This window comes from Brachycentrus maculatus, unplaced genomic scaffold, assembly GCF_059751285.1.
Source record: "Brachycentrus maculatus isolate JH-2025_06_01 unplaced genomic scaffold, ASM5975128v1 h1tg000359l, whole genome shotgun sequence".
NCBI lineage: Eukaryota > Metazoa > Arthropoda > Insecta > Trichoptera > Brachycentridae > Brachycentrus > Brachycentrus maculatus.
This window is the reverse complement of record NW_028281108.1, coordinates 179,346-201,784: the sequence shown is the minus strand read 5'-3', so window position 1 is coordinate 201,784 and position 22,439 is coordinate 179,346. Positions and strand designations below refer to the sequence as shown.

Sequence of the window (22,439 nt, the reverse complement as noted above, 5' to 3'; positions counted from 1 at the left end):
CACATTCGTCTGAGGGAGCGCATTTCATTCATAATATTCATAATAATCATTCCAAATATTTGAAGTTTTGTTGAAGCCCTGTAAATACACAGACTTCCATATTCTTCTTCGTCTATGTTGAGATGTCTAAAAAAGCTGATTTAGGCGACAAAACAAACTAACAATTCTATAGGTTAAGACCATAGACGTGTAAAACTATGTAAATAATGTATTAATATTTAAGGAACATCTGAAATACAATACATAGAAAAAATATAGAATAATAATAATAGTTATTACAATTAAGGGTGTACTATATACATATATATATATATATATATATATATATATATATATATATATATATATATATATATATATATATATATATATATATATATATATATATATATATATATATATATATATATATATATATATATATATATATACATATGTAGCGAATGTGGAGGACATGTGGAGCGAATGGATAACGAGAGAATGACTAAGAAAATATATGTGGCGAATGTGAGAGGGAAAACAGAACGAGGACCTCCGAAAAAGACTTGGCACGATCAGATCAATCAGAACCTAAAATCTGGCGGTGTCAAAAGTCTGCGTAATCGGAGGGCACGTATGACTAGATGTGTGGATGTGAAGGAGTGTATGTCAGGACAGAAGAGTGTGGCGTTCCATCCTCTCTGCCTACCCCTGTGTGGAAACAGCGCGATGGTGGTAGTAGTAGTAGTAGTGTATATATATATATTCTTCTTCTTCTCCGTCTTATTCCTCATTGCTGAGGGCTGTGAGCCTTGCAGAAGCAATGACTCTTCTCCAGTTATCCCTTGCCTGCGCTGCACGTAGCGCTCCAACCACCGAGGTGCCTGCTGCTGCCTTAATTTGATCGGTCCATCGTGTGGGGAATCTTCATCTTCATCTCCCTCTCTTTCCCTCCAGGCTATCCTCGTGGCCACGCGCAACGTGTCCAAAGAACTGGAGAATCCGTCGGGTACAGATGTTGGCCAGCGTCAAGCCATCCAATCGTAGTTCCTGGCGAATGGACTCGATGAGTCCATTTACCATATATATATATATAACGTGGTAATATTTTTCTTTTGTAAATTGGGTGTAAATAATATGTAAAGTGGGTGTATAATAATAAAATAAACAATGTGTTGCTTTGTAATTAAAGTTTATTCTTAATTTATCTTTATAATAATTTTATATCTATCTATCTATCTAATCTATCTAATCTATCTATCTGATTCTGACAGTTAATAATATTATCGGAAGTCTTTTGTTTTATTCTGAGCGACGCATGCGACATCTGGTGGTAGAACTGTTTTATGTGGGTACTATTTGTAAGTACTTAATAAAATGTATAGGTAGGTACCTAGTTATTTTATTACATATATATATATATATATATATATATATATATATATATATATATATATATATATATATATATATATATATATATATATATATATAAATATATATATATATATATATACATATATATATATATATATATATATAAATATATATATAAATATACAATTCAGAACGCGACTGTTTGGACGAGGATTCATTTGTAAATTATGTTTAGAATAAATTCTGTAATTTAATTTCTCTTAATAATATGTATCTTTTATTAACTCCTCTCGATTCAATGAAAAAAATCAACTTCCCCTTGATGTTTAAATTTTAAGAGCGCCACACCACTCTGTCCTCGCAAACATTCTTCGCCTCTTCCACGTTCATCCATCTCCTCATACATACCCGCCGATTGTTACGACTCCTAACCTGACCACTTTCAAGTATTTCAAGTAGGATGTGTAATGTCACCGTGGCTGTTTAACCTATACATGGATTATTGCGTGAAAGAACTGAAAGATTTAAATGTTGGAGCTAGAATGAATAATTTGACTGTCTGTTGCCTTTTGTATGCTGACGACGTTGTTCTTCTTGCCGATAGCAGAGAAGACCTGCAGGCGTTGGTGACAAAAGTGTATAATGTGTGCAAGGAAAGTGATTTATTGATGAATGTTAGCAAATCCAAGATTATAGTTCAATTTATATTATTTATTAATAAATTAGTATGCAAAAACAGTCCAGCACTCAAAAACAGTACACACTGAGTGTTTGATAATGTCTTAATAAGAGGAAACGCGTCCCATATTATCATATACATATCGCTCACTCCTTTCAAAAACGTCATAAATCAAAAATCAACAATTTTCAGTTGTACATGTTTTCGGAATGCCCAGAAAATGTACTATATCCCAGCAAAAGCGGCATATTTTTAACTTAATATTTACCTACTGTTTTAACAGTAGATTTTAAGAAATAGTGGTATTTACTAAGTAAAACAATAATTAAGTATGGATAGATTTTACCACAAAGTGACTGCGGAATCAATTAACGAAATTAATATTTACCCGCTACAGGGCAGAAAGTGTTGTTTTTGCATTTTGAAGAAAAGGTATTGTTAAATTGTTTTTTCAAATATACTAAATATTTTTCAAATGGAGAAAAAACCTTTAGCTTTTACCTAAGAAGATCTGTTGCACAGTGAAAAGCTCAACAAGTGGCTTGATATTTATTTTCAATACATTACATTATATTTTTAAACTTTAAAAACGTTCTCCTGAAAAATCAAGTTTTTTGATTTATGACGTTCTTGAAAGTAGTGAGCGATATATGTAAATAAAAGTAGAATTCAATCCAATAAACGTGTTTAATTTGGGATATATTACCCGACAATTCAATATGGAATTCCACCAACTGTCTGCAGTTACGATAAATAAGTTAGACTAAGTTGCTTTCAAAAAATATTTATCAATGTCTTTACGAAATAAGGTCTTTAATACAACAAACAATTGTTATGTACTTAATAAAGAAACTACTTAAAAATGATGTGTTTCATTGAAAAGATGTAAAAAGAGGGGAGTTGGTGAAAACGTCCCAGCAAAATCAGCAGCACACTATGCGAATACACACACGGAACCCCAAGATCAAACACATCAAAAACACTGAACACTCAAACAACCCAAAACACATGTTTAGAAAAACAGTCTTTATCCCTCCCTTCCCGGTGTTGTGTGTCTTGTACACATTGCTTCTAATAACCATAATATTTCTATAAAAATAATAAAGACTCAGCTAAGATTTTAGCTATTCCTCCATAACATATTTACGCATTCATTTCAATCTTAGATATTCATTTGAAAGGCCTATCAATGGCAATATGTTTGGTTTATAACACCGTTAAAATGTAGAATATATATATATATATACATATATATATATATATATATATATATATATATATATATATATATATATATGTTATAGTATAGGTTCGTAGTAGCACACAGACGTGTATTTGCGCTCCGGGAATATTTGCGGTGATCTGGTGCAACTTTGTCGTTTTGACGTTTCATTATTTAGTTATTGTTTAGTTATAGTGACATTTCATTTACTTAATTGTTTGGACAGTCGCACAGATAAGGCGATAAAAGTTATTTAAATTAAATTATTGTGTACACAAATCCAAGGAGGTGAGTTCACTTGTCGCGAGCAGTGCAAATCCCGAGCGCCTGATTGGGCGACGCGGCTCGCGCCGTCCATCTACCTACCTGCGTACCTGCGTACCTGCCTCGGCCGCTCGTGACCCACCTACTTCTGAAAGTACTTACATCAACTACCGCAATTTAACTATTTACGCAATGGAAATCTCTCCTGCTAGCAAACTGGTTACGAAATCGAAGGATATTTTCAAGAAATTACACCAGCTTATTATGTCAGAAAAATTTACCAAAGATCAACAAAACAAACTTTTGGCAGAAACCACAGAATTATCTGGTACCATTTCCGAAATAGCGGTGTACATGGGATCTCTCGAAGGTGAAGTTACTGCTTATAAAAGCATTCTCTCGAACCACCCTCCTACAACAAATACCACTTCGAACACACCAGACTTTTCTTCTATGGCTGCAGAATTACAGGAGAGACAAATAAGGTCTAAAAATATTTTATTACTGAATATTCCTGAAGCAACTACCAATGCCAGAGCTGCTGAGATAATTGAAGATGAAGCCAAAGTCTCCGATATAGTTAACAACTTCAGTGCTGAGGACAGGCCAAAGGTTATAAAAGTCCAGAGGCTTGGGATCAAAAACCCGAGTAATAACAGGCCATTAAAGATTACTCTTGACTCATGTGATGAAGTGCAATTATTCTTCATGAATAGAAATAGACTACCGAGTGGTATTAGGTTAAAAAATGATCTCACGGACATGCAAAGAGAACATTTAAAAAAATTATGGGAGGAAGTCGAAACCAGAAAAAAGGGTGGTGAGTTGAATATCGGAATAAAATTTATAAATTCGATACCAAGGATATCAAAATTTGCACCAAAAAACTAAAAATCCCCAAAAAACCAATCGTATCGTGCTATTATCAGAATGTCAGAGGTATCAACACAAAAATAAAAGAATTTCTAACCACTGCCCCAACCCTTTCTCGCGACGTCCTACTTTTATCAGAGACTTGGCTGTCACCCAAAATTAAATCATCCGAACTACAACTGGAATCGTACAATATTTTCAGATGTGACAGGAGTAACCATTCAAGCAACAAATCACGAGGAGGAGGAGTAATGATATGTACCTCAAAATTACTAAATTCGGCGAAGATTACTTCTAAAAACAAAAGTGTGGAACACCTATTCATAGAAATCAAGAACCTAGCCATCAAAATAATTGTAGGGTGTGTATACATCCCACCTGATTCCGATCACCAGAAATATAAAGACCATATTGAGGACGTTGAACTGATCCGTGCACGGTATCCTAAAGCTAAACTCGTGCTAATTGGAGACTACAACCTTCCCGAGAATATTAATTGGACAAATGATATTGAAAATGACCGGGATAGTATTAGTGATAAGTGTCGCTCTATTTTAGATATGTCTTTATTAACGGGTATGAATCAGCTTAATCATGTATGTTGTTCTAATAACCGCTTATTGGATCTTGTATTTTCTAGTGATCTACAAACTAAAGTGAATCCGTCGCATGACTTGCTACTCCCAATGGACTCATATCATCCACCCATCGATATATTAGTGAATACCTTTGTGGTGAGACCAATTTCTTCACCAATACGCTCAATGAATTTCTTAAAAGCCGACTACCAGAGGATGTCTGATAGTTTATTCTCAACAGATTGGTCATTTCTCGATAGTAATGATGACATTAACACACATATTGAACAATTTTACTCCATAATTTATAAAGTAGTTGAACAAAATGTACCATTTGTAAACTATAAAACAAATATTTATCCCAAATGGTTCACCAAAGAATCAATTAACATTATAACTGAAAAAAAGATTGCTCATTTAATTTTTAAAAGAACGAATAGCGTAAATCATTATAGTATATTCTCAAAATTAAGGGCACAATGCAAGTCTCTGTCATTAGTATGCTACTCGAATTATATACATACCGTTGAAAACTCAGTCAAAGACAATGTAAAAGCACTCTGGAAATTCACTAATTCAGTACGTAATGATGACTGTGGTTGTCCCAACACTATGTACTTGAACGGTAGATCCAGTGACAATCTGGAAATAATAGTTAATCTATTTTCAGAATTCTTTGGTAGTGTGTACGACTCTACAGGACACACTTATACACGATCTACTGATATTCTGGATTATTTTAATTTACATACATGCTGTATACACCCTGACAGTATCAAAAGGAAAATTTTAAAACTTGATTGTAAGAAGTCCCCTGGTCCTGACAATATTCCTAATATTTTCTTAGTTAAATGTATGGAATCACTAATTGTTCCCTTATGTAAATTGTTTAATAATTCTTTGTCAACAGGTTGTTTTCCTAAATATTGGAAAAAATCTTATCTTACACCTATCTTTAAAAAGGGAGATAGAGGCAATGAGTTAAATTATCGTCCAATTTCCATTCTTTCTGCATTACCTAAACTTTTCGAGTCTCTTGTGCTAGATGCCATTCAACCTGAAGTATCTAAAGTAATATCAACTACACAACATGGATTTACTCAGGGTAGATCTACAGTTTCTAACCTATTAATATACCAAAACTATATATGTAATTGAAGGTATAGCTGGGGGGCATCAAATTGACTCTATCTACACTGATTTTAGCAAAGCCTTCGACCGAGTCTCTCATCATATCCTTCTCGAGAAGCTAAAAGCGATGGGAATAACAGGTAGTTTTATAAACTGGATCGATAGCTATTTATGTGACAGAGTCTTGTGCGTGAAGATTAAAGGCATTGAATCTTCACCTTTTGTTGCTAAGAGTGGTGTCCCACAAGGATCTCACCTTGGCCCTATTTTATTTCTTTTATTTGTAAATGATATTTCTAGTATATTTCACGATGTCCAAACACTTTTATTCGCTGATGATCTCAAGATTTACAGACTTATCAAAACTCCTGATGATAACTTTATTCTTCAAAAAAATCTTGATAAACTTCAATTGTGGTGCTCTAGGAATGCACTTTATCTAAATCTTGAAAAGTGCCATATCATGCGATTCTTTAGAATAAAAAAACCATTCATTTTTCAATATAGTATCAGCGGGACTGCCCTATCAAGTGTCCAGAGGATAAAAGATTTGGGAGTCATCTTTGATGATAAATTGTCATTTGCAGCGCATATCAGTGAAATGGTAAACAAAGCATCTAAAACTCTCAGTTTTGTGATTAGGGCAACAAGGGATTTTAAATCTATTGATGCTTTGAAGTCCTTGTATGTTGCCCTAATCAGAAGTCAGTTGGAATACGGCTCCATAGTCTGGTCTCCTCATTATGCTATACACGCTGACAGCATAGAGAGAGTGCAACACAAGTTCCTTAGATATATTAATTTTAAACTAAATATACCCATTGTTGAGTTAGATTATAATTGCATAATGAAGCGGCTTAAATTGATAAATCTAAGTGATAGAAGGGAAATCACTGATCTGGTTCTGTTATATAAAATTATTAACAATTTTTTGGACAGCCCTGATCTCCTAAACCAAATAAAGCTTAGCGTGCGCCAAAGAGGTACTAGGCAAAAATCTGTATTCGCAGTATTTGTACATAATGCAAACTATGCCATGTTCTCTCCGATTCCGCGGCTTCACATGTTAGCCAATGCTTTTGAAAGTATAGATTTATTCAATATATTGTTATCCTCCTTGAAATCTGTACTTTCTCAGCATTTCTTCTCCATGTTATAATGGATAAATGTAAACGTTGTGTTTCACTCTCTCTTACTGCTCGCCGATAGTGTTTGTAGGAGACGTTTATTTACTAGTGCTTACTACTTGTTATTTTATTTTTTTAATTATGATTTTATGTTATAAGACTATTTGTTACAAGATTTTTTGTTTCTCTATTAGTGTATTCATTAGTGTATTTTTAATTTTTTTTTGTATTAGATACTGTATATATCGCCCACTCCTTTCAAGAACGTCATAATTCAAAAATCGTCAATTTTCAGTTGTGCATGTTTTCGGAATGCCCAGAAAATTTACTATATCCAAGCAAAAGAGGCATATTTTTAACTTAATATTTACCCTCTACAGGGCAGAAAGTGTTGTTTTTGCATTTTGAGAAAAATGTATTGTTTAATTATTTTTTTAAATATACTAAATATTTTTCAAATGCAGAAAAAATATTCACGTTTTACCTAAAAAGATCTGTCTCACAGTAAAAAGTTTAATAAGTGGCTTGATATTTATTTTTAATACAATGAATTCTATTTTTAAATTTTAAAAACGTTCTCCTGAAAAATCAAGTTTTTTGATTTATGACGTTCTTGAAAGGAGTGAGCGATATGTATTATATGTATTACTTTAAAGGCTTCAGCCGTTCAATAAATAAATATTAAAAAAAAATATAAATATATATATATATATATATATATATATATATATAATATTTATCAATATTACCCTGGACTGGTACCTGAAGCGGAGGGCTGATCACCTTTCCTTCATGTGTAAACATCGAGATAACACTGCGTTTATATGACGCAGTGCCCTATGCACCATTGGGGTGCGGATAAGGGTTTTATTATGATGAAATATAGAATATACAGCTACGGTAGGTGCATAGCAGGTAGTAACCCCCCACAGCAGGTACGCGAGCGCCTATGTGGCCAGCGTGTTTAGAGGAGTGGGTACTCGTGTTGCAGATGGCAGATGGGTGCTTGATGCTTTCATTGAGAATAAGTAGAGTTCCCTGTTTACATATATGTATTTATTTATTATTTACAATATAAAAGCATGTACACTATGGTATATGTCGCCAACCGAGGCGAGGCGTGGATCGGGTGGATCAGTTTGACACGAGAAGAACGCGAGTCCGGCAAGTGGATTTCCTGAAAACAGACAAACGTTTGCGCTGAATGTAAATATATTTCGTGTCATATGCGTATTCAAGTACTAACCCGATTACGAGTAGACATTCACGAAAGTAAAGTTACTTTGCTAATTGAGGTCACAGATTGGCATCCGCTCCTGCCGCTAACAGGGCCTTCACCACGTCCAGGTGACCCCCTCGCAGCGCATACACCAGGGCTGTCCGACCTGCGACCGAGGACATACATCAGTGCAGTCAGACGTGCGAGTAGTTAGATCTGTAATCGGCCAAGGAGAGGATGGGTTACCTTTGCTATCCGATCGGCCGACCGCAGCTCCCGCTGCCAGTAGTACGTCGACTGCCTCCGAGTTTCCCTCCTCGGCAGCCACCATCAGCGGAGAAATACCTGCTACAGAGAATACATATTCAACCCCACTAGAGCCCAAACCATCCTCACGAGGGGGGGTCAAAAAGTTCGCGGAATGGCGGGGTTGGCGAGGGTGAGTTACTCATCCAGGTAGGCGCTAATTGAGTGACTCATTGTTAGTATATATACCAAGTTTCAGCCTAATCCGGTCATTAGCTTTTGAGTTATCAACGAGTAAACAAGTCAATCGGGAAGAAACTAGCCACTATGGAGAAAATTGAATATCGCGCCGTCATTAAGATTCTCACCAAACAAGGAAAGACACCTCAAACCATTTTTCGAGAGATGTTGGCTGTTTATGGGGACTCCGCTCCTGGGAAACCATGATTTATAAATGGCACGCCCTTTTCAAACGAGGGAGAGACTCCATTGAAGACGACCCCCGACCTGGACGGCCGATTGAGGCTACCACGCCAGAAATAATCGAAAAAGTTGTAATCGTAATCGAAAAGCTTGCGGCATTAGTTGGAGTGTCAGAAACAACCATTTTAAACATCCTACATCAACACCTTGGAATGACTAAATGTTTCATTTCGTTATCCTTCCCTGTCATTCCGCGAACTTTTTGACCTCCCCTCGTATATACAACTCTCTGAATCCGAGTAACAGGGTTCTCAATCGTGGGTAGAATGGTGAACGTCACATGCCCAAACCATCTCCACCCACCTTCCTTAGTTAGCTGGATAATGCTTATCTCAGCCTTGCCCCCATTCCTCGTATCACCATCGGAACATCTACCGAGAGATTCATTCTGACTGCATTCAGTCTACTCTCATCCTTCTATGATCCACTTCCATACATTACCGGGACAGTGCTGCTTAGCTTTCCCTGATGGGGTTTTATTTGCTAAAACTGAATTCAGCGCACCATTCACTCTCTTTTCTATAAATGTATTAATCAATATCAAATAATCCTAATGTTCCTTGTTTGCAAATCCGATGTAGAGTGTAATATTTGTCCATCGTGTTTGTAAAAATGTCCATTTAGTATCTCGCACTTAACAACAAGACTCAGTACCCGTGTCCTGGCGGTGTTGCTGCAGGGTTTCCAGGGAGAGGGCTGAGCCAGCTCGGGCAGTCAGGGCCTCCTCCAGCTCCTTAACTTTCTGCTCCAATGGTGCAATGTGTTGCAACATCTCCCGTTCTGAGGAACAAATAATAAGTCACTTGCCATATCTTGTCTGCGGTTGGAAAGCTGTCTTCGTATATATAAACTTATTTATGAAGATCCTGAATCAGTACCCGTGTCTTGGCGGTGTTGCTGCAGGGTTTCGGCGTGTTCAGCTTGCACCCTTTCCAGGGACAGAGCGGAGCTGCTAGGAGCGGCTCGGGCAGTCAGGGCGTCCTCCAGCTCCTTAACTTTCTGCTCCAACTCGGCCATGTTGCGTTCTGAGGATCAAATAGTAAGTCAGTAAAGTGGGATCACTTGTCATCTCTTATTTATGAATATTCTGAATATCAAAGTACCCGTGTCTTGGCGGAGTTGCTGCAGGGTTTCGGCGTGTTTAGCTTGCACCCTTTCCAGGGACAGAGCGGAGCTGCTAGGAGCGGCTCGGGCAGTCAGGGCGTCCTCCAGCTCCTTAACTTTCTGCTCCAACTCGGCCATGTTGCGTTCTGAGGATCAAATAGTAAGTCGGTAAAGTGGGATCACTTGTCATCTCTTATTTAAGAATATTCTGAATATCAAAGTACCCGTGTCTTGGCGGAGTTGCTGCAGGGTTTCGACGTGTTCAGCTTGCACCCTTTCCAGGGACAGAGCGGAGCTGCTAGGAGCGGCTCGGGCAGTCAGGGCGTCCTCCAGCTCCTTAACTTTCTGCTCCAACTCGGCCATGTTGCGTTCTGAGGATCAAATAGTAAGTCGGTAAAGTGGGATCACTTGTCATCTCTTATTTAAGAATATTCTGAATATCAAAGTACCCGTGTCTTGGCGGAGTTGCTGCAGGGTTTCGGCGTGTTTAGCTTGCACCCTTTCCAGGGACAGAGCGGAGCTGCTGGGAGCGGTTAGGGCAGTCGGGGCGTCCTCCAGCTTTTTGACTTTCTGCTCCAACTCAGCCGTCTTGCATTCTGAGGAACAAATGTGTAGTAAGTCGGTATCACTTGTCATCTCTTGTCTGCAGGTTGGAAAACAATATTGAAACTTGTTTGTGAATATTCTGAATCAGTACCTGTGTCTTGGCGGTATTGTTGCAGGGTTTCCAGGGACAGAGCGGAGCTGCTGGGAGCGGTTAGGGCAGTCAGGGCGTCCTCCAGCTCTTTAACTTTCTGCTCCAATGGTGCAGTGTGTTGCAATATCTCCCGTTCTGAGGAACAAATAGTAAGTCAGTAAGTCAGTAAAGTAGGATCACTTGTAATATCTTGTCTGCAGGTTGAAAAACAATATTCTTCTTCTTCTTCTTCTTTATGTAGATCCTAGGTTTAATTTGCTAAAACTGAATTCAGCGCATCATTCACTCTCTTTTCTATAAATGTATTTATCAATATCAAATGATCCTAATGTTCCTTGTTTGCAAATCCGATGTAGAGTATAATATTTGTCCATCGTGTTTGTAAAAGTGTCCATTTAGTATCTCGCACTTAACAACAAGACTCAGTACCCGTGTCCTGGCGGTGTTGCTGCAGGGTTTCCAGGGAGAGGGCTGAGCCAGCTCGGGCAGTCAGGGCCTCCTCCAGCTCCTTAACTTTCTGCTCCAATGGTGCAATGTGTTGCAACATCTCCCGTTCTGAGGAACAAATAATAAGTCACTTGCCATATCTTGTCTGCGGTTGGAAAGCTGTCTTCGTATATATAAACTTATTTATGAAGATTCTGAATCAGTACCCGTGTCTTGGCAGTGTTGCTGCAGGGTTTCCAGGGAGAGGGCTGAGCCAGCTCGGGCAGTCAGGGCCTCTTCCAGCTCCTTAACTTTCTGCTCCAATGGTGCAATGTGTTGCAACATCTCCCGTTCTGAGGAACAAATAATAAGTCACTTGCCATATCTTGTCTGCGGTTGGAAAGCTGTCTTCGTATATATAAACTTATTTATGAAGATTCTGAATCAGTACCCGTGTCTTGGCGGTGTTGCTGCAGAGTTTCGGCGTGTTCAGCTTGCACCCTTTCCAGGGACAGAGCGGAGCTGCTAGGAGCGGCTCGGGCAGTCAGGGCGTCCTCCAGCTCCTTAACTTTCTGCTCCAACTCGGCCGTCTTGCGTTCTGAGGATCAAACAGTAAGTCACTTGTCATCTCTCGTCTGCGGGTTGGACAGCTGTCTTGGTGTGTGTAAACTTGACGAGGTATGTTTTATACATCCACTTTTATTTTGTCAAAGCACCGACAAAGCTGGCAAAACAATCCAACAACAACATTTTAAAGGTCTGTAATTTTATAAAAGTAAAAATTACTTATTTTCAAAGCCAGCGACGATTGCATAGGATCGCGGAAAGGTTTGAACCTTTCTTCAATTACACCCTCGAATACTTTATTTTGCTAAATGGTCCGAACCGTCATAATGTATAATATCGCCGAGATAAATCCCTGGATCGTGTATCTTAAGAAATTCGGAATTGCCTTGTAAAGAAGTTCCGAGTTAAAGCACCGCCAAAAGACATTTTCTGTTAAAGTAATATTACTGCAACCTGGAAAGATAGTTTTTTTGCAAAAGCACTATCGGTCTTTTAAAGCCGTTTAATTTATTCCTTGTCGACGTGTCTGGCAATATTGTTTCTTACTTTATTTTTATTATTATTAAGCATTAAAGTTTTGTAAATGGCGTGGCAATCAACTGAGGGCTGGACGAGGAGGCTGAGCTTTATTCTGGGGGTAGTAACATATCCTCGCCAGCCAATAGGAAGTGGAGTTGAGGGCGACTCTGCAAGAGGATAAAACTCCATACTCGGACACGGGAGGATGATTGGAGATCGGGAGATGGGAGATTAGTTCAACATGAAGAGTAGATGAAATCACGTGGGGCCTCGCGACGCGAGTCATGTTGGGAGTCCACAACTCCGCTGTAGAAGATACAGGAAGACCGCAACATCCGAGAAGTCAGCGAGTGGATGTTGGAGACGGGAGGCATCGGGAGCGGTCAAGTCTGAACGGGAAAGCGAAGCGGAGTGAAGAACAGCATACCTACGCCAGGTTACGAGACTTGTGTAAGGAGGGGAATGGAAGCGGTATACGGAGGTAGAACCGGGAGTCACTCGTTAGGAGAGTCCCACGCGGAGAGCGCGGCGTATGGAGGTAGCCAAGGAGGACGGATTCCTGTGTCCAAGCAGCCCATCGCGTAACCTGCCACCCTCTGCTCCAACAGCCGTATTGCCAAAACGTTTTATATATCAGTTTAATTTAAGTTAGATTAAGATTGGTTTTAAGTTCATTTCTACATACTCTTTGATTGTTTTCACAATTATACTAATTTCACAAACACCCCCTTCTAATATTCCAAGGTATATCAGCTTGATAAAAGGTGGGCAACGTCAAACTTATTTATGAAGATTCTGAATCAGTACCCGTGTCTTGGCGGTGTTGCTGCAGGGTTTCCAGGGAGAGAGCTGAGCCAGCTCGGGCAGTCAGGGCCTCCTCCAGCTCCTTAACTTTCTGCTCCAATGGTGCAATGTGTTGCAACATCTCCCGTTCTGAGGAACAAATAGTAAGTCACTTGTTATATCTTGTCTGCAGGTTGGAAAGCTGTCTTCGTACATATAAACTTATTTATGAAGATTCTGAGGCAGTACCCGTGTCTTGGCGGTGTTGCTGCAGGGTTTCGGCGTGTTCAGCTTGCACCCTTTCCAGGGACAGAGTAAGGGCAGTCAGAGCGTCCTCCAGCTCCTTAACTTTCGGCTCCAATGGTGCAGTGTGTTGCAACACCGTCCGTTCTGAGGAACAAATAGTAAGTCGGTATAGTGGGATCGCCAGCCGAGCCTCCTGTCCGCAGGTCGGGAGCAGTCTGTAGGGAAGGGAGAGAGGAAGGACAAGAAACATATGGAAAATACTTAATACGTCATATTTTTTACTCCTCATTTTATTAAATCACCTATTTTTCCAGTTTAATGTGATTACAATTAGCTTCAAACCATAAAGTACATTGCATTATATTTTATACCCACGCACAGGATGTGCCTAAATATTTATAAAATAGTGTGATGATGTAAAGGAAAAATTACAAATAAAATAATGATAAAGCCAGTCGGACTAGGTCTCTACTTTACGGTCTCCTATTAACAGACTTCACACTGCATGTCTGGAAAGGCAATATTCACATTGTTAGTATAACATGCTCTGTGATTGGTCATTTAGACCTGCATGCTAGTATCGTTAGAAGGACTAGAGTGAGGGCAGACCGAGAACGCGTGTGATTAGTATATTGCGCAGTGTTAGCGGGTGAATAGTGCTATGCTGGTGGTGTATAGAGAGGCGGTAGACACAAACCTAGCTACTCACCGAGGGAGTGCAAACACCAACATGTTTTATATTCACACTTTAAATGACACATTCTTTGCACGATACAACATTAGCTATATCCATAACACGTTCAGTCCAGCAGGTATTAGGAAGAGTCCTCTACTTATTTCCTGTAAAACGTCGCCTCATTTTCGGGAACGGTATTTACTTCTTATGTTTTATTTTGTAGCGTGCACACATCTACTAGTAAATATATTAGTCTGGATTCAAGTAGGTACTTGTTGTGGGTATACTTATGTGAAAGTGTATAGTTGGTAGGAAATGTTTACATTCCACTGGTTGTGAATACATTTACTGGCTTATACTTACTGCCTATTTCCAACTCCAGACAAGCTACTACTTCCTCGTGACCACGTCTTTTAGCGCAGTCGAGTGGTGTTTCACCTAAAAACATTGAAAATTATAAAATAGTTTCACAAGAGCGGAGCTTGTACATTAAGCCTGGACACCCTCGGCATCTTGGTGCGGAATGAAGGTAGAAAGACAGAAATGACTTGTTCACTGGCAGACATTGAATCGTGTAAGTACATACATAACATAATGGGGGTAATATGAACAATGTGCATTATTCGGGCATTTTGAACCAGCGCTTACCGGAAACTGGATTTTTATGTTGGATTTATTATACTCGTGTACCAATGTTCCCATCCGTGAATGTTTTCCCTATATTCACACCTATCCGCTACACAGCGAAGCGTGTTTTTTGTGTGTGAAGTTGAAGGTACCTACTGAAACGCACCAATGCGTGCAACCCGTAGTCAATAGGTTAATCGTGGGTAGAATTGGCGAATGTTGCACGTGTGCACGGCGATCACTCAACCAGCCCATGACAGCTCACAAGCCCTGTAATTGAGCGCCCAGAGCGACGGCACAGTGAGTCTGATCTATCATGTATTTAGTGTCTATGTTAGAATTGCTAAGGTTTTAAATAGTATATCCATAAACAAATGTTAACAAAACATTATGCATGAATAAACTATAAAACTCTCCTCCGCGACTACCGGTTTCGGAATAACCATTCATCATCAGGTCAACTGAAGAAGCAGAGCATTTAAGTGGTATTACACAAAGCGAATGATGAATGATAAGGAGAGTGTTATATTACCATACCACAAAGTTAACAATGCTTTTAATATTAAAAATATATTTTTAAAAATCTATATTTTAAATCGGTCAGATGGTAATGACTTTCGAAGAATGAAATCCATGAGGATGATGAAGAGAAACGGTGCAAGGACACAGCCTTGTCTGACTCCGGTAGAGACCCCAAACCAATCCGTGACAACATCGTCAACTCTCATTCGACATTCACTATTGAGGTGAAGGGACTTAATTAGCTCCACTAATTTCGCAGGCACCCCATAAGCTTCCAGTACTTTCCAGAGTGTGGGCCTGTGCGGACTATCAAACGCTTTCTCATAGTCTACAAAACACATCGCCAGAGAACTGTTAAATTCCTGGCTCTGCTGTAGAATGTGGCGAATATTATGGATTTGATCCGCACAGGACCTGCCAGGCAGAAACCCTGCCTGGTTTTCTCTGAGCACCTGCATAATGGGGGCTCGGATTCTCTGCAAGATTACGTGGGCAAGCACCTTCCCAGGTACGCTGAGTAGCGTAATGCCGCGGTAGTTGTCACAGTTGAGTGGATCACCCTTCTTATGTAACACGGTAATCTCCCCATTTACCCAGTCTCTAGGGCATCGCTCTTCTTCCCACACACTGGACATTAATTGGTGTAAAGGGCCAATAATGCCAGTAACGCTGCATTTCAAGAATTCCGGGTGGATACCATCAACACCAGGGGCAGTCCCATTTTTCAATTTCGACACGGCAGCTATAATTTCCGCCTGTGTCGGTGGACCATCAGGTATGGCGACCGCCCGCGGAATGCTTGACGCAGCCTCCGTGGGAATATCGAGGATGATTGGAGGAGGAGGGCGATTCAAGACCCTGTGGAAATGATCACGCCATATTTCCTTTACACGATCCGCGTCAGATTCGGTAACTCCATTTGAGTTTTTCACAGCTCCAGGGGTCACCGAATTCTTTCCGCAGATCTTCCTTGTTATTTGGAATAATTTCCGCGTGTCATTTCCTTGGGCAGCATGTTCCGCCGTTACAATAAGAGAATCGAGATGACGGCGCTTATCGAGTCTGCATGATCGTTTGACTATACGATCTTGGCGCCTGTAGTCATCTCTGAGGGTGTCCAGTTGGTAGGGGTCACTTTCACTGTCCCTCAGTGCTTTTAAGTGAGCGCGCTCAGCCATCTTTCCCCAGGTCTCATCTGACATCCAATGGGGTCTTTCTCCTATCCTGGGGCCAATAACCTCATTGGCGGAAGAGTTGAGAGCCGATTTGAGACTAGCCCACTGTGCCTCAATCGAGTCAACATTAATGGGCTGAGGATCGGTGTCTTGCTGGACACGTTGTCCGACCGTTTCCTCGAATCTCAATCTTATTTCGGCACTCTTCAACTTGTCTAAGTTGATTCTCTTCCGCCGAGGACATCTCGGCAGACGTTTGAGCTGCAGACAGATTCTTCCGACGAGTAACTCGTGATCACTATGAATGTCGGCCCCTCTGTAGGACCTGACATCGAGGAGCTCTCGCCGGTTAGCACGTCCATAGAGGATGTGATCTATCTGCGCTCTTGTTCGTCCATCAGGGGAGGTCCAGGTGTACTTATGGATGGACTTATGGGGAAATAGCGTACCGCCAATGACAAGGTCGTTAATACTAGCGAACTCGACCAGTCTTTCTCCATTGCCATTGGCTTGCCCATAGCCGTGCCTTCCCATCACCGTTGGGGCAAGTGATGGGTCTGTTCCGACTCTCGCGTTAAAATCTCCCAATACTACCACGCGGGTTCTTCTTGGGAGAGAGGCGATGACCGCATGGAGAGAGTCGTAGAAGGCATCTTTTGTTTGGGCATCTGCAATTTCGGTAGGCGCGTAGCACTGTAGGACAGTGACAGAACTATCGGCCGTTTGGAGGGTGACGCGTATAAGCCTTTCAGAAATTGGTTCCCAACTAAGCAAGCACTTTGCTGCTCTTTCTGAAAGGAGAATTGCCACCCCTTGACGGTGATATCGTTCTTGGCCGGAGTGCAGACACATGTGACTATCCAACAACCTCTTTCCAGATCCTTTCCATCGCGACTCGCTCAGTCCTAGGATATCTAACTTGTAGTCATCCATGATACGAGTCGCGTGAATATCTTTTCCGTGGACCTGCATTGTCCGCACATTGTACGTTCCAATGCGGAAAGATGAATTGTTGGATAGGAGCCGTTTAGTGAGCGCAGTCCTAATACCACAGCCGGGTCGGGGGGTGCCAGAGAAGCCGGTGTCCGAGGCATTTCGTGGACTTATCGTAATCAAAGGGTTTAGGGAGGCAGAGTGATTGGCCCAGCGCTCCCGAGGCCTGAGGTCCGAGGGCCCCTCAACAGGTCGGCTCAACCTTGTTTCCCGCTTTGTCTGGCCTCTCTTCACCAACCTGCTTGGCATGGGAGACCCTTCTGGTAGTTAGACTACCGCCATAGCCTGGTGAATCACTGAGGCACGCAAGCCCCCTCACCGCGACAAGGTGGGGATCAAGAGGGGGAGATCAAGGTATATCCATCTCCCCCTCCCGGAAACTCTGCGACCTAGAGTACGCAGATGATGCTGTTTTAATTGATGACTCCGTCGAGGGTCTTCAATTGATCGTCGACAGGGTAAATAGGTACTCTACGCACATGGGGCTTACAATAAATGTTGCAAAAACCCATGTGTTGTGCAACAGCTCATGCCTAGATGCCCAACAACCCTTGACGTTGAGTAACCAGCGCATCGAAAGGGTCGAGAGTTTCAAGTACTTGGGAGTGTACGCGACTGAAAATGGCAGCCTTCAAAAGGAACTGGGAGTGCGATTAGGACTCGCTGGGTCCGCATTCAACAGTATGAAGGCTGTCTGGAGATCGGATTTATACTCGGTGAAAACCAAATGCCGCCTATACAATGCCTGCATTGCTCCTGTTCTCTTATACGGCTGTGAAACATGGCACCTTACAAGGGCCCAAAGCAGCCGTGTACTAAGCTTTGAGAACAGGTGTTTGCGGAGAATCTTAGGCGTGCGGTGGTTTGACTTTGTGAGGAATGAAGAGATAAGGCGTAGGACGCAGCAAATCCTGGTCACAACTGTCGTCAAAAAAAGGCGATTCAGTTGGCTTGGCCACGTACTCCGCATGCCTCCTGAGAGCCTTAATCAAGCTTGCCTCTTTTACAAGGCATCAGGTTCGCGCCGCCCAGGAAGACCATTGCTGACAATTCGTCGGCAGTTCTCGTCAGAACTTCGCGACGCGGATCTGACTTGGGAGGATGCAAGGGAGCTGGCAGCCGACAGAAAAGCCTGGAGACAGTTTGTGGACTCCATATGCTCCACCTAGGGAGCGGATATGGTTATTATTATTATTATATTTTAAATCATTTGTAATTGCTGGCGCATAAAGGTCTTTATGCACCGTTTGCAAATAAATGTATATTTCCGTTTCTGCTAGTTGGTGATGATTCATGTAACCTATATACCATGGTGTCCTGTATGTACATTGCGTGTGTTGGGCATATTACTACTGCTACTACTAGTTACACTTACCTCCTTTATCCTGCAGATCTACTGGAGCCCCCGCCTGCAGGAGTGCCCGTACTACCGGGAGGTGGCCCTCATATGCTGCACGCTGTAGTGCAGTTCTCCCTGTAACGGAGGATGTACTGTATATACAGGGTGTACGGCCAGCGCGAGGCCATGTAGCAGGACCTCAATACCTATCCCAGTAACCTCCCCAGTATGTTATAGTCACCAATAGTTTACCTTTAATTATGTATTTATTGGACAATTCATCTAGCGCCGTTTTCAAGAGAAATCACTCGAAGGGCTAGGGGAAGTTGAACTTATTTTTCAAATCATTTTATAAAACATAATTGTACATTACTTTTTTTACATTTAGAAAAAATTATATGTGAACAATATTTTGAGTGTGTCCAAATACTTGTTCACAAATCTAGATTATCTCCCCAATTATAGGAGTTATTTATCATATGATTGTTTACATCTCAACATAGATGAAGAAGAACACGAAAGTCTGGGCATTTACGGGGCCTTCGACCGTCGTAGGCTTGTTTTAAGCGATCACTTTACACGCGAGTGTAAAGTGATCGCTTAAAACAGAGCGAGTGTATAAGTGATCCAATTTTGAAACATTGTACGAGAATGACTAGAATTTTCACTAGTGACATCTATTGGTAAGACGAAGAACCTTTTTTACTGAGCAGAAACTCTTATATTAGTATGTGAGGTCCGAGTCCTGGAGAAACCCCAGAAAATATCCTTTTTATTATTTTAGCTAATACATAATTGGAATTGGTGAATGGGAGACAGTTAATGCTAGAAAATGTTTAATTTATTTCATTATCAACATTTTTAAAATAATTTAGAAACTGACAGTTACTGGATTATTCACCATATGCATGATATCAATTATTCCAAATAAGATGTATATCTGAGCATCCCAGGGCTTACGACCTGGCATTTGGCTGACTCAAGTGATCACTTTATGTATGTGCATTCATACCCCCCTCTTTATAGAGGGATTAGCCTCCTGCAAAGTCGATTTCCAGCTGTTAATTCATCTCTATGGTGGTCTGACCGCGAGTCGTCTACCTTGGGGTTGGCTATGCGGTGCAAAAAAAGCCCCAAATATTGTTTTTACCGTATATACAAACTTTTAAACATATCGGAAATCATCATATGTATCCGGATCGACTTTGAAATGTTGATATTTTGTTTTTTAGTTTAATTTTTGCAGTAAGGCTAAAAAAAATTGAGTCTTTAGTAGATTAAAAAATCAGTGCTTGATTTAACATTTAATATATAAAAGGTCTTTATGCGCCGTTTGCAAATAAATGTATATTTCCGTTTCTGCTAGTTAGTGATGATTCATGTAACCTATATACCATGGTGTCCTGTATGTACATTGCGTGTGTTGGGCATATTACTACTGCTACTACTAGTTACACTTACCTACTACATCTTGCAGATCTACTGCAGCCCCCTCCTGCAGGAGTGCCCGTACTACCGGGAGGTGGCCCCACCCTGCTGCCAGGTGTAGTGCAGTCCACCCTGTAACGGAGGATGTACTGTATATACAGGGTGTACGGCCAGCGCGAGGCCATGTAGCAGGACCCCAATACCTATCCCAGTAACCTCCCCAGTGTGTTATAGTCACCAATAGTTTACATTTAATTATCTACTTCTTGGATAATTTATATAGCGCCGTTTTCGTACGAAATCACTGGAAGGGCTTATATGTACCCTACTTTACTTATGTAAATATTTTTATAGGAGTTATTTATTAAAATATTTTTTTACATCTCAACAAAGATGAAGAAGAATATGAAAGTCTGGGTATTCAAGGTGCCTTCGACCGACGTAGGCAGGTTTAAGTGATCACTTTAGACACTTTAAACACTTTATAATCACTAGAATTTTCACTAGTGACATCCATTGGTATGACGAAGAAGCTATTTTACTGAGCAGAAACTCTCGTATTTGTATGTGAGGTCCGAATCCTGGATTATAATCACATACAGGAGAAATTCCAGAAAATATCCTTTTCATTTTTATTATTTTATCTTTTTTTTTTTATTCATTTAATATATTTACATTTTTATTTATAACATAATACATTTGAATCATTTATACATATGGAGAACTTTTATATTTCGATTCGCTGTGCCTCTCCATAAAAGAGTCTGCGCTTTTGTGCTTGGAGAGGGACTTACACTCGTGGTTTAATGTTATATAATAAAAGATATAATAGTTTTTTTTTTTTTTTTTTTTTAAAGATTTAAATGTATAGAGCTTTAATTTTTTTCTTAAGGATTTTTATATCATCTATTTTTTTTATTTCTTTAGGAAGTAAGTTTATTGAAATGTTTGATTGCCAAATATTTGAAGTTTTGCTGAAATTGCTTGGTGTTGCATTTTGGAGTAGAAAAATCGTTTGAGAATCTCGATGATAAATTTTTTGTTAGATTTAAATAGTTGTCACCCTTTAGTATTTGAAAAACTGCGGTTTTTTTATAAATGGATTCTATATTTGGGACTTGAAATTTTTTAAATAATAATTTTGTTGGAAATATATATTTTTTTTCAAGATGACTTTAATGATGGTTTTCTGTACTATTTTCACAGAGTTCAGTATGTTGTTGTACGAGCCTCCCCATGCAATAATGCCATACTGCAGTAGTGAGTGAGCGATAGCGTAGTAAACTCTCTTCAGGTTGTCGATGGTTAGTATGTTTCGGATTCTAATGAAACATTTTATCTTATAATTGGACTTTGTGAATATATATAATAATAAAATAATTCGGGAGACTGTTAATATTAGAAAATGCTTAGTTAATTTCATTTTAAACGTTTTTTAAATTCCTATTTAATTTAGAAACTGTGACAGTTACTGGATTATTCACCGTATGGATGATACCAATAAACACGATAAATGTCTTATCTTATGACATGGCATCTGTCGTTTTATACGAAATAAGGCGTATATCCGAGCATCCCAGGGCTTACGACCTGGCATTTGGCTGACTTAAGTGATCACTTTACGTATGTGCATTTATACCCCTTCATGGTGTAGGCCTCGTGGCCTGTTTTTAAGAGGGATTAGCCTCCAGCGAAGTAGATTCCCAGCTGTGAATCCATCTCTATGGTGGTCTGAACGCGACTCGTCTACCTTGGAGTTGGCCGTGCGATGCAAAAAAAGTGTCAAATTATGTTTTTACCATATATATATATATATATATATATATATATATGGTAAAAACATAATTTGACACTTTTTTTGAAAATATTTTATACACATCGGAATCATCTTATGTCTCCGGATCGATTTTGAAATATTAATGTTTTTTGTTTTTTTTTAGTTAATTTTTTGTAATAAGGTAAAAAATAAAAAATAAATTCATTGAACATGAAAAATTCGAGTCTTCAGTAGATTCAAATAATCAGTGCTTTTTTTAGCATTTAATATTTAAAAGGTCTTTAATTTTCATTTTTTGTACAAAAGTCAGACCGTAACAATGTCACAAAATCACTTTTTTTATGTGTTTTTCAACTATGAAATGCAACTAAGTAGTTCAAAT

At 39.7% G+C, this 22,439-nt stretch overlaps 2 protein-coding genes across 2 annotated transcripts in view; both read right to left on the bottom strand.

Moving 5' to 3' along the window:
* The window catches only part of LOC148303638 (uncharacterized), a 165,223-nt gene that overhangs the window by 140,837 nt on the left and 1,947 nt on the right, over positions 1-22,439 (bottom strand). The window lies entirely within an intron of this gene.
* The window catches only part of LOC148303634 (uncharacterized), a 68,926-nt gene continuing 54,758 nt past the window's right edge, over positions 8,272-22,439 (bottom strand). Inside the window, exons 13-25 of the mRNA XM_088269653.1 lie at positions 13,299-13,424; positions 11,857-12,003; positions 11,633-11,758; positions 11,409-11,534; positions 10,980-11,114; positions 10,732-10,878; positions 10,507-10,653; positions 10,282-10,428; positions 10,057-10,203; positions 9,833-9,958; positions 8,696-8,797; positions 8,513-8,615; positions 8,272-8,430 (exon numbers count right to left, since the gene is read on the bottom strand). Of these exons, the coding sequence (XP_088125779.1) occupies positions 8,527-8,615; positions 8,696-8,797; positions 9,833-9,958; positions 10,057-10,203; positions 10,282-10,428; positions 10,507-10,653; positions 10,732-10,878; positions 10,980-11,114; positions 11,409-11,534; positions 11,633-11,758; positions 11,857-12,003; positions 13,299-13,424 (1,565 nt within the window). The 3' untranslated portion in view covers positions 8,272-8,430; positions 8,513-8,526. The remainder of the gene's footprint in view (positions 8,431-8,512; positions 8,616-8,695; positions 8,798-9,832; positions 9,959-10,056; positions 10,204-10,281; positions 10,429-10,506; positions 10,654-10,731; positions 10,879-10,979; positions 11,115-11,408; positions 11,535-11,632; positions 11,759-11,856; positions 12,004-13,298; positions 13,425-22,439) is intronic.